At 44.8% G+C, this 12,497-nt stretch overlaps 1 protein-coding gene across 7 annotated transcripts in view; it reads right to left on the minus strand.

The window, feature by feature from the left end:
• The window catches only part of LOC105491461 (thymidine kinase 2), a 54,391-nt gene that overhangs the window by 20,718 nt on the left and 21,176 nt on the right, over positions 1–12,497 (minus strand). For all 7 annotated transcript variants that reach the window (XR_011616525.1, XM_011757951.3, XM_071084681.1 and 4 more), the window contains 2 exons: positions 12,282–12,356; positions 7,152–7,205 (listed from right to left, as the gene is read on the minus strand). Coding sequence is in view for 2 of the 7 variants with exons in the window: in XM_011757951.3 (XP_011756253.1) it covers positions 7,152–7,205; positions 12,282–12,356 (129 nt within the window). In the remaining 5 variants the exon portion in view is untranslated. The remainder of the gene's footprint in view (positions 1–7,151; positions 7,206–12,281; positions 12,357–12,497) is intronic.

Below are 12,497 nucleotides of genomic sequence, written 5' to 3' on the forward strand. Positions count from 1 at the left end.
CAGAGTGGCATCTGCAGGAGGACCCTGGTCTCACAAGACACTGAAGGACAGCTCAAGAAATCTACACACGCAGGGTTGGGGCTGAAGATGAACCCAGCATGATCACAGGGCTCTGACAGCAGGGTGGACAAAGGCAGACACTGAAACAATTAGAGGACGGTATGGTAACAGCTATCATAGGAGCCTACGGAAAGTCTCCAAGGGACCAGAGCAATTAGGCCAGACAAAGAAATGAAGGGCATCCAAATTGGAAAGGAAGAAGTCATCTTAACCTTGTTCACAGACAACATGATCTTACACTTAGAAAAGCTTAAAGACTCAGGCCATTATCCTAAGCTTATTAATGCAGGAACAGAGAACCAAATACTGCATGTTCTCACTTTAAGTGGGTACTTACAAGAGGGTACAATGGGTACTCATGGACATAAAGATGGCAACAATAGACATTGGGGACTCCTGGAGTGGGGAGGAAGGGAGAGGGCAAAGGTTGAAAAGTACCTATTGGGTACTATGTTCAGTACCTACTTGATGGGATCCATCATACCCTAAACCTCAGCATCGTGAAATATAGCCAGGTAGCAAACCTGCGCATGTACCCCCACAAAACGAAAATAAAAGTTGAAATTACCAAAAAAAAAAAAAACCTTACAGACTCCACCAAACAACTGTTAGAACTGATGAACGAACTCAGTAATACTGCAGGAATCAAATCAACGTACAAAAATCAGTAGCATGTATACACACCAATAGTGAACAATCTGAGAAAGAAATCAAGAAAGGAATTCCATTTGCAAGAGCTACAAAGAATATAAAATAACAGCCAGGCACAGTGGCTCCTGTCTGTAATCCCAGCACTCTGGGAGGTTCAGGCGGGTGGATCACTTGAGGCCAGGAGTTCAAGACCAGCCTGGACAACATGACAAAATCCTGTCTCTATTAAAAATACAAAAAAATTAGCTAGGTGTGGTGGCGCACACCTGTGATCCCAGCTACTCTGGAGGCTGAGACATGAGAATCGCTTGAACCCAGGAGGCAGAGGCTGTAGTGAGCCGAGATCGCACCACTGTACTCCAGCCCGAGCGACAGAGTGAGACCCTGTCTCGAAAAATAAATAAATAAATAAATGTAAAATACCTAGGAATCTATTTAACCAAAGAAGTGAAAGATCTATACAAGGAAAACTATAAAACACTGATGAAAGAAACTGAAGATAACACACACAAAAAAGGAGATATTCTACACTCATGGATTAGAAGAACTAATATTGTTAAAATGACAATACTACCCAAAGCAATTTACAGATTCAATGTAATCTCTATCAAAATACCTATGACAGTCTTGCAAAAATAGGAAAAAAAAATCCTAAAATTGATATGAAACCACAAAAGACCCCAAAGAGCCAAAGCAATTCTAAGCAAAAACAAAAAAACAAAACAAAGTTGGAGGCATCACACCGCCTGACTTCAAAATTTACTACAAAGCTGTAGTAACAGCTGGGTGCACTGGCTCTTGCCTGTAATCCTGTTACTTTGGGTGGCCAAGGAGGGAGGGTTGCTTCAGGTCAGAAATTCAAGCCCAGCCTAAGCAACAAAGTGAGACCTCGTCTCTAAAAAATTAAAATAAGGAAATTTAGCCAGACATGGTGGTGCACACCTGTAGTCCCAGTTACTTGGAGGCTGAGGCAAGAGGATCGCTTGAGCCCAGAAGTTCAAGGTTACATTGAGCTATGATTATGCCAACTGTGCTCTAGCCTGGGTGACAGAGCAAGACCCTGTCTCAAAAAAAAATTTTTTTAATGCTATAAGTACCCACGTCAGCATGATACTCACATAAAAACAGACACAAAGACCAGTAGACAGAATAGAGAATAGAGTTGGCATTTACAGCCAACTCATCTTTGACAAAGGCACCAAGAACATTCAGTGGGGAAAGGACAATCTCTTCAATAAATGGTGCTGGGGTAACTGAATAACTATATGTAGAACAACTGAAACTAAACCCCTATCTCTCACCATATACAGAAATCAAATCAAAAACAGACTAAAGACTTAGAAATCTGAGACCTGAAACTAAGAAACTACTAAGAGAAACCACTGGGGAAATGCTCCAGGACATTGGTCTGGGCGAAGACTTTTCTGTGTAAGACCCAAAAGCACAGGCAACTAAAGCAAAACCAGACAAATGGGATTAAATCAAGCTATAAAGCTTCACAGGAAACCATCAACGAAGTGAAGAGATAACTCGAAGAATGGAGAAAGTGTTTGCAAGCTACCCATCTGACAAAGGATTAATAACCAGAATATATCAGGAGCTCAAACAACTCAACAGTAGGAAAAAAAAAATTCTGATTTTTAAATTAGCAAAAAATCTGAATAGACAGTTCTCAATAGAAGACATAAAAACAGCCAACAGGTATATTTTAAAATGCTCAATATCACTAATAATCAGAGAAAAGCAAATCAAAAGTACAAGATATCATCTCACCCCAGTTAAAATGGCTTTTATCAGGCCAGGGGTGGTGGCTCAGGCCTGTAATCCCAGCACTCTGGGAGGCTGAGGCAGGTGCATCACCCGAGGTCAGGAGTTCAAGACCAGCCTGGCCAGCATGGTAAAACCCCGTCTCTACTAAAAATACAAAAAAAAGTTCAGCTGGGTGTGGTGGTGTACACCTGTAATTCTAGCTACTTGGGAGGCTGAGGTAGGAGAATCGCTTGAACCCAGGAGGTGGAGGTTGCAGTGAGCTGAGATCATGCCACTGCACTTCAGTCTGGGTGACAGAGCAAGACTCTGTTTAAAAAAAAAAAAAAGACTTATATCAAAAAGACAGGAGATACGTGTGGAGAAAGGAGAACCCTCATACATATTTGTTGGGAATGTAAATTAGTACAGCCACTATGGACAACAGTATGAAGGTGTCTCAAAAAACTAAAAATAGAGCTACCATGTGATCCAGCAATCCCACTATCGGGTATATATTCCAATGAAAGGGAATCGGTATATTAAAAAGATATCTGCACTCCCATGTTTGTTACAGCAGTATTCACAGTAGCCCAAGTATGGAATCAACCTAAGTGCCTATCAATGATGAATGGTTAAAGAAAACATGGTATATATACATAATGAAATATTATTCAGCCATGAAGAAGGATGAAATCTTGCCATTTGCAGTAACATGGTCGGAACTGGAGGTTATTAGGTTAAGTGAAATAAGCCAAGCACAGAAAGACAAATATCATATGTTCTCATTCATATGTGGGAGCTAAAAAAAAAAAAAAAAACAGATCTCATGGAGCTAGACAGTTGCTGGGTTCGGTGGCTTGAGCCTGTAATTACAGCTACTCAGAGGCTAAAGTGGGAGGACCACCTAAGGTCAGGAGTTCCAGAGTGGATTACTGGTTACCAGACGCCAGAAGGGGTAGGGGAGAGAGGGGGATGAAGAGAAGTGATTAAAGGGTACAAATATATGGTATGATAGAAGAAGTAACACCTAGTGTTAGATAGATCAATAGGGTGACGATAGTTTACAATAACCTGTTGTGAATCTCAAAATAGCTAGAAGAGACCAGGCACGGTGACTCACGCCTGTAATCCCAGTACTTTGGGAGGCTGAGGCAGGCAGATCACTTGAGGCCAGGAGTTTGAGACCAGCCTGGCCAACATGGTGAAATCCCATCTCTACAAAAAAATACAAAAAAATTAGCTGGGTATGGTGGCGCATGCCTGCAATCCCAGTTACTTGGGAGGCTGAGGCAGAAGAATCGCTTGAACCTGGTAGGCAGAGGTTGGAGTGAGCCAAGATCATGCCACTGTACTCCAGCCTGGGTAATAGAGTGAGACTTCATCTCAAAAAAAAAAAAAAAAAAAGCTGTAAGAGAATAATTTGAATGTTTCTAGCATAAAGAAAAGAAAGCCAGGTGCAATGGCTCATGCCTATAATCCCAGCACTTTGGGAGCCCAAGGCAGGAGGATCACTTGAGCCCAGGAGTTCAAGGTTACAGTGAGCTATCATTGTGCCACTGCACTCAAGCCTGGGTGATATAGCAAGACCCTCCAAATAAATAAATAAATAAATAAATAAGTAAATAAGTTTTAAATTTTAAAAAAAGTTAAGCTCTTTAAGATAATCCTTAAAAAGTAATGCTTTGGTTTGAATGAATCCCCCAAATTTCATGTGTTGGAAACTTAATCCCCAATGTGGCAGTATGTAGCAGGTGGTGCCTTTAAGAAATGATTGGGTCAGGAGTGCACAGCCCTTTTGAATGGATTAATCTATTCATGGATTAATAGGTTAATGGGTTATCTTACACTGGTGGCTTTATGAGAAAAGGGAGAGAGACCTGACCTAGCATGCTCAGCCCCCTCACCATGTGACACCCTGTACCACCTCAGAACTCTTTGAAGAGTCCCCACTAGCAAGAAAGCCCTCACCAGATGCACCCCCTCAACCTTGGACTTCTCAGCTGCTCTAACTGTAAAAAATAAATTCCTTTTCTTTGGAAATTCAGAAAATAAAATAAAATCACCAAGGAACATGCACACAAGTCATTCAGTGAATGGCTTGGAGCCCTCTGTAGTCTGTCCAGCCACCAGAGTAAGTCTGTGAAACATGAATCAGTTCTTGCCAATCCCCTGCTCAGAACCTTCCAGTGGCTTCCCATTGCAAGCAGAATGAAATCCAAACCCTTATCATGGCCCACAGGGCCTTCTCTCATTTCCTACAACTCTCCCTCTGGCCTGGTTGGCTTCCAACCACATGAGCTTACTTAGCGTTCCTCAAACATGCCAAGCATGGTCCCACCTCAGGGCCTTTGCATCTGCAGCGCCTTCTGCCTAAACACTCTTCATCCAGGTATCTGCAGTGCTCACACCCTCATGTTTAGGCACCTTATCATAGACACGTTCCCTACTTATCTCATGTAAAACAGAAGCCCACCCACCTACTCAATCACTCTCCATCCCCTCTAGGTGCAAAACACTTCATGCTCCAGCGTACTTGCTAAGAAACCTGTTCTGCTCTTTTCCTCATTTTTAAATTAATTTTATTTATTTTTTATTTCTTTTAGAGATGGGGGTCTCACTATGTTGACCAGGGTGGTCTCAAACTCCTGGCTTCAAGCAATCCTCTGATCTTGGCCTTCCAAAGTTGCTGGGATTACAGGCATGAGCCACCATACCCGGCCTTTTCCTCATTTTTGCTTTTCATTTTTCTCTTGGTGCAAACTAATGAAACTCCAGTGCTCTTCACTGAGAACTGCAGACTCCTCTGACAGCAGTTGAGAGAAAATCTCATAAAGGCTAGGAGAAACACTCCCTCTTGCCTGATGGCCACAGAAACAGTCATGTTTCTCATCAGAAAACCAATTCAGATAAAGTGATGAATTAAGATTTTTCAAAGTATCGATCTTTCTTTTGGTCTAGAGTGGAAACTTATATAAAAATAGCTACTTCTATTGTATTTTTTATTAGGAAACTCTCATTGAAAAGGCTATCTGTAACAAGGACACTCAGACTTCTGAGGCTGTGATTCCGTCCTGGGAAATGTCACTTATGATCCCTAACACCTGTAACTCTAGTTGTCTTACTTAATAACCGAGCCTGGGTTCCTCCTTGGCTTCTAGAGAATATGAATGTTACAGAGGTTTCTTTGTGATATTCAAAGAAGATGACTGGCATTCCATCTTCTCGCGAATGCACAGAGAAGAAATTCTTCTCATGTCTCTTTAGGATTCTTTATTGAAAGACTGAGAGGTTTTGCCTTATTTAAGAAACATCATTTCACCTGCTTTAGTTTTCTTCCTAGCTCCTATCACCACCCACCAGATTATATGTTTGCCTTCTGGCTCCCCACACTGGAATACTAGGGGCAGGAGAGCAAGAGCTTCGAATTTCTCACTGCCATATCATCCAGAACAGTGTCTGCCACGTGGCTGACAAGCACTGAATATTGGTTGAATGAATGGATGAATGCACAAGCCCCTGCTAAGTGCTAGGCAGTGTGCCTAGGTTTTAGCAAATAACAGTGAACAAAGTAGACACAGTCCCTGCTCCTAGTAGAACTCGGAGTCTAATGAACCACACAGGAGATGCCAATTGTGTTGCTAAAAATCAGGGGGCATGGCCGGGCACGGTGGCTCACATCCGTAATCCCAGCACTTTGGGAGTCTGAGGTGGGTGGATCATGTGGGTCAGGAGATTGAGACCATCCTGGCCAACATGCTGAAACCCTGTCTCCACTAAAAACACAAAAATAAGCTGGGCATGGTAGCGGGCGCCTGTAGTCCCAGCTAGTCAGGAGAGTGAGGAAGAAGAATCGCTTGAACCCGGGAGGTGGAGCTTGCAGTGAGCCGAGATCGCGCCACTGCACTCCAGTCTAGAGACAGACTGAAACTCCATCTCAAAAAAAAAAAAAAAAAAAAAAAGAATCAGGGGGCAGCACAGGCTTCCAAGTCCATTTACTAGCTGTGTGACCTCAGGCAACTTATTTAAGTGCAATCTCCTAAACTGAAAAATGAGACTAATCATCCCTACCTCACGGGACGGGAGCTCAGAACCAACATCCCCTTCTAACTCTTGCAGGACCCAGATTCTACCCATCTCTCTCAAGCAGCCAGAGCAGAACTTCAAAATGGGGAAGGTGAAGGAAGGGCCACAGCACACTACAACCCCTGTTGCTAGGTTCACCCTTGGGAAAGCAGGCTGGCAGCTTCCAGGTAAGCCAGAGGCGGCCCCTGTTACTAGACAGGGCCAAGTTGCAAACCCAAGTCAGGGGTCCACCAAGGATCCTGGTTACTTAGAGATAGGTCCTGGGGGGTTAGGTCTGAGAAGTCTTGGGTTCTGATAGGTTTCTTCTAGGGGAGGGGAGGATTGGAATGAGCAACAAGAAATGAACACCCCTAGTGGCTGAGGTTGGCCACTGGGAATAGTATGGGATAGGAAGTCCCTGGGCTCTGTGCCTAGCCACGCAGGCCTCAGAGATCCTTGACCTCAGAACGCCAACATGCCACCATTTTCTGCTTGTCCCTCCCTGGTCTTCTCCAACTCAGCTGAGAGCACAGAGGATGCCTGGGCAGTCTCAGGCTCAGGCAGAGGCATCACCATTCTCGGGTGCTTAAGGGGAAGCCGGGGGTTCATGCAACCAACAACCCACTCACCAGAGGATTGTGGCCACGGACATTTCTCCACTTGGACACAGGCTCCGTTAACACCTGGAAGGAAAGAAAACATCAGAACTGCTGCTTCTCAGTGCTGAATCCTATAAAAGTATGTAAGTGTTGAGGGGAAAGCAAGGAGAGAAGGGAAAAAGAGAGAAAAAGACTATCCAAATTTGGGTGCCCAAGGTAGGCCAAAATAGCTGACAACCCCTGTGAGGTCACAACTCTAACTAGACACGGCTTCCTCACATTACTTCCAGAAACATCCTGAGAACAACTCTATCCATCCCTGTACCCAATGTGCCAAGCATAAGTACGTCCTGCCTCTCTATTGCCCTGGTAGCCTCCCCAAGGTCAGAGCTGGCTCTGTCCATCCCTCTTCAATGTATTCTATCCCAGCCCTGCCTGCCTACCACATCAAGCTGGCAGGTGGGTGGGTGAAGCCAGGAGGGACACTGGACAGCGCTAGGCCTGGGCAGGCCACCTGCCTCCATTTCCTGCCTCTGATCACTGCACTGGGTGCGCTGGCTGCTGAGAGTCCCTGTTTCTTTAGTACGCTCCCTGTCTCACTGATTGGAGGCATTCTTTCCCTCTGGTCCTGTTTGTACCTTTTAGGATGACTGCCAATTTCTCCAACATCCTGTGTGTTTTCAGACACATATCAGGATCTCTGCTGGGCATTTCTAGAGCCTCCATCTGTGGTCTAGACACACAAATCTGGGACAACCCCAGACTCTGCTAGAGCCTTTCTGGGTATGCAGGTGTGCACTAGAAAAGATTTAAATGGTGTTCTTGAGGCCAAGATCTTCAGAGTGCCAGGATCCACCTGGGAACTTTCAGAGTACATGTGAGAAGGGGCCATAGGTGACAAAAGACCAAAGGCAGGCAATGCATGGAACTCCTGAAAAGTAACCATCCTGGCTGGGCGCAGTGGCTCACACCTGTAATCCCAGCACTTTGGGAGGCCGAGGCAGGCAGACCACTTGAGGTCAGGAGTTCAAGGCCAGCCTGGCCAACATGGTGAAACCCCATCTCTAATAAAAATACGAAAATTAGCAAGATGTAGTGGCGCATGCCTGTAATCCCAGATACTTGGGAGACTGAGGCAGGAGAATCACTTGAACCCAGGAGGCAAAGGTTGCAGTGAGCCAAGATCACACTACTGCACTCCAGCCTGGGTGACAGAGCAAGACTCCATCTCAAAAAGGAAAGGAGGAGGCAAGGGGAGGGGAGGGGAGGGGAGGGGAGGGGAGGGGAGGGGAGGGGAGGGGAGGGGAGGGGAGGGAAGGGATCACCCCTCACCCTCACACCTCTGTGTCTTTGCTTATGTTGTTTCTTGTGCCCAGCATTCCCACCCCATCCCACTTCACATCAACTTTCATCACATGGAAAACTCCTATATACCCTTCAAAATACAGTTCAAATATGCCCTCCCACTGCCCTTCTCAAACCCCCTCTCCTTCTTCTAGATCTTCTTCCCAGCCCCTAAGTAGCATACACAACACCACATAGGCCCACTAGAGTCTGGGTCACAAGGAGCCTTGCTCCCCGACCCAGTTCAGGGGTGCTTCATCCATAGCAGTGTCACCCAACAAACATTTATTGAGTGCCCACTGTCTGCCAGATACCCATGCTAGGCACTGAGGATACAACAATAGCAAAACCAGCCCAGCCTTTGCCTTCACAGAACCTTAAGCCTACCAGGGGAAGCAGTCATTACTCAGGTAATCACAGAAGCCAACATGTTTTCAAACCCCAAGAAGTGGTATAAAAGAGAGGTACAGAGCGGCCAGGGAATGCTCCATCAGGAAGCATAACCTCACTGGGAAGGTCAGGGGACACGGAGCTCAGATCTGAAGGGAGAGTGGTCTTCCTAAAGCCAAGAAAGCTCTTCATAGCACAGAAGAACCAAACAAGGGTGTGGCCCCTGCAGCCAGACAGCCTGGGCTGGGATCCAGCTGTATCACACACTGGCCAAGTGACCCTGGACAAGCCACTAAACCTCACTGAGCCATGGTTTCCTCATCTAACACTGCAGTAAAAATGGTACCTACTTCAGAGGGACTCTTCTTGGGAGGATGAGATCATTTAGTATTTATGATGAACCCTTAACAGTGCTGGGCAAATAGCAGTATACTCATTGGATGTTAACTATCATTGTTGTTAATCAGCTCCAAGGCCTTCAGTGAGACTATAAGCACTTCTAAAGTGCCATTAAGAGTCATATCACTCAGGACAGATGTCAAGAGTCCCCAAGACCCCCCTCCTCCCCAGGTTTGATGATCCATGAGAACTCACAGGACACGGCACACAGTCATACTCACAGCTAAGATGGATTACACCAAAAGGACACAAAACAAGATCCGCAAAGGGGACCGGGTGCGGTGGCTCACGCCTGTAATCCCAGCACTTTGGGAGGCTGAGGCGGGTGGATCACTTGAGGTCACGAGTTCGAAACCAACCTGGCCAACATGGTGAAACCCCATCTCTACTAAAAATACAAAAAAAAAAAAAAAATAGCCAGGCATGGTGGTGGGCACCTGTAATCCCAGCTACTTGGGAGGCTGAGGCAGGAGAATTGCTTGAACCGGGGAGGTGGAGGTTGCAGTGAGCTGAGATCATGCCACTGTACTGCAGCCTGGGTGACAGAGCGAGACTCCATCTCGGGGAAAAAAAAAAAAGAAAGCAAGCAAAAGAAAAAAGGATCAGCAAAGGGAAAAAGGGCAGGGCACAAAGTCTGGAGGAAACCAGGCACAAGCTTCCAAGGGTCCTCTTCCAGAGGAACTGCACAGTACACACTGAATTCCCCAGGCAACAAGATGTGACAATACATGTGAAATGTTGTCCAGCAGGCAAGCTGGCCTGAACCTGGGAGTTCAAGGTTTTCATCAGCGCTCAGCCATGCAGGCAGCCACTTCCTGACATGTACCAAAATTCCGCACTCCCAGGAAGAAAGCAGGTGTCAGCATAAACCACAGTTTGCAGAAACAGTTTAGGCACAGAGCCTGTTATCAGTTAGGAATGGTGGGGGCACTCCCAAGATCTAAGTTCCCAGATGCCAGTCAAAGACCACCCTTGCAAGCAGGTGTTTCTAAAGGGCAGAAGTCTTAGGTCTGCTATGTTAACTCTTTCCTGCACAGCAGCACATGAACACAGCAGGACAAGGGCTATACAATGTTTATTATTTTTATCAAACTATATATATAGATATATTTCTTTTCTTTTTTTTTTTTTGAGACAGGGACTCACTGTCACCCAGGCTGGAGTTCAATGGCACAATCATGGCTCACCACAGCCTCAATCTCCTGGGCTCAAACAATCCTCCCACCTCAGCCTCCTGAGCAGCCGGGACTACAGGCACGTGCCACCACATCCAGCTAAGTTTTGTACTTTTTGTAGACATGTGGTTTCGTCATGTTGGCCAGGCCACTCTCAAACTACTGGGCTCAGGTGATCCTCCCCACTCAGCCTCTAAAGTGCTGGGATTACAGGCATGAGCCACCACACCTGGCCATACATGTATTTCTAACAGAAGTAAAAACAGGAAAGGAAGGGAAGGGCAGAAAATGACTATAAAAGTATAGAAATTGTAGCTTCTGTAGTAACAAAAGAGAGCCATCAATAGAGAAGATTAAAACATTAAAATCTAGAACAAGTAAGACAGGTCAATGTCTTAGTGTAGAGATGATTCTTAAACATCTCTGAAGTTAGTTTTAGTGACTACGCTTTAAATGAACTAGAAATTAAATTAATTGCCTATGCATAGTAATAATACCCACTGCTCAGACATTGCTGTCTCGGATGTCACACTTCTAGCCCTGCTCAATAGCCTGACCTTTCTTCTCACCCATGTAGACTCTTTTCCTAACCAGACTTTAGGGCAGTCAACACTTGCACTGTCCAATACAGTGGCCATGAGCCACAAGCAGCTATTGAGACCTTGAAATGTGATCAGTCCAAATTAAGATATGCTCTAAGTTACACTTATTTTACAAACAGTTTGAGCGTCCCTAATTGAAAAATCCAAAATCCTAAATGCTTCAAACTCCAAAACTTTCTGAAAACCGACATGACACTTCAAATGAAAAATTCCACACATAAATACTTAAGACAAATTTGTTTCATTCACAAAATTATTTAAAATATTGTATAAAATTACCTTCAGACTATCTATATATGAAACATAAATGAATTTCGTGTTTTGGCTTGGGTCCCATCCCCAAGATATCTCATTTCGTTTATGCAAATATTCCAAAATCTGAAAAATTCTGAAATCTAAAACACTTCTGGTCTTAAGCATTTCAGATAAGGGATGCTCAACCAGTATCATATTCCAAAGACTTAGTATAACAAGATAGAATGCAAAATAGCTCATTGGTGATTTTTATATTGATTAAATGTTGACAAGATCACATTTGTCATACGTTATATGAAATAAAATGTCCTTTTTATTTTCTGTGGGTTTTTTTCTTTTTTTGAAACGGGGTTTCACTCCTGTTGCTCAGGATGCAGTGCAATGGCGTGATCTCAGCTCACTGCAACCTCTGCCTGAGCTTAAGCAATCCTCCCATCTCAGCTTCCCAAGTAGCTGGGGCTACAGGCACGCCCCACCATGCCTGGCATATTTTTGTAGAGATGGGGTCTCGCCATGTGGCCCAGGCTGGTCTGGAACTCCTGGGCTCAAGCGATCCACCTGCCTCCGCCTCTAGCATTACAGGCTTGAGCCACAGCACCCGGCTCTTTTTGTTTTTTTTAATGAGGCTATTAGAAATGTTAAATTACACCTGTGGCTTGCACTTGTGGCTCAAATTATAGTCCTATTGGACAAGGTTAGTCCACACCCTCTATAAATTATCCCATCAAGGGGATAATTTGTTGGCCAGGCCACTCTCAAACTACTGGGCTCAGGTGATCCTTCCCCTTCAGCCTCTAAAGTGCTGGGATTACAGGCATGAGCCACCACACCTGGCCATACATATATTTCTAACAGAAGTAAAAACAGGAAAGGGAAGAAGGAAAGAAAATGACTATAAAAGTATAGAAATTGTAGCTTCTGCAGTAACAAAAGAGAGCCATCAATAGGAAAATCCTAGGTTACGGCTTCCTTCAAACCTAGCGTGGAGGCCGTACCTCAACGTCTGTCGCGTTGGAGAAGAATTCCAGGCATGTCGTCTTCCCACTTGCAATATTGCCCTCGACACAGATCTGGCAAAAGACAAATGCACATTAGAGTCAGAACTCAAGCAACCAGGGAAACCTCAGGGAATGATGGCTAGGGAAAGGGCTCAGGTGAACAGCATAAATGGTTCAGTACAAGATTTTCAAATGTAAACCAAAATCCCTCCT

Source organism: Macaca nemestrina, chromosome 18 (genome assembly GCF_043159975.1).
Source record: "Macaca nemestrina isolate mMacNem1 chromosome 18, mMacNem.hap1, whole genome shotgun sequence".
NCBI classification, from domain to species: domain Eukaryota; kingdom Metazoa; phylum Chordata; class Mammalia; order Primates; family Cercopithecidae; genus Macaca; species Macaca nemestrina.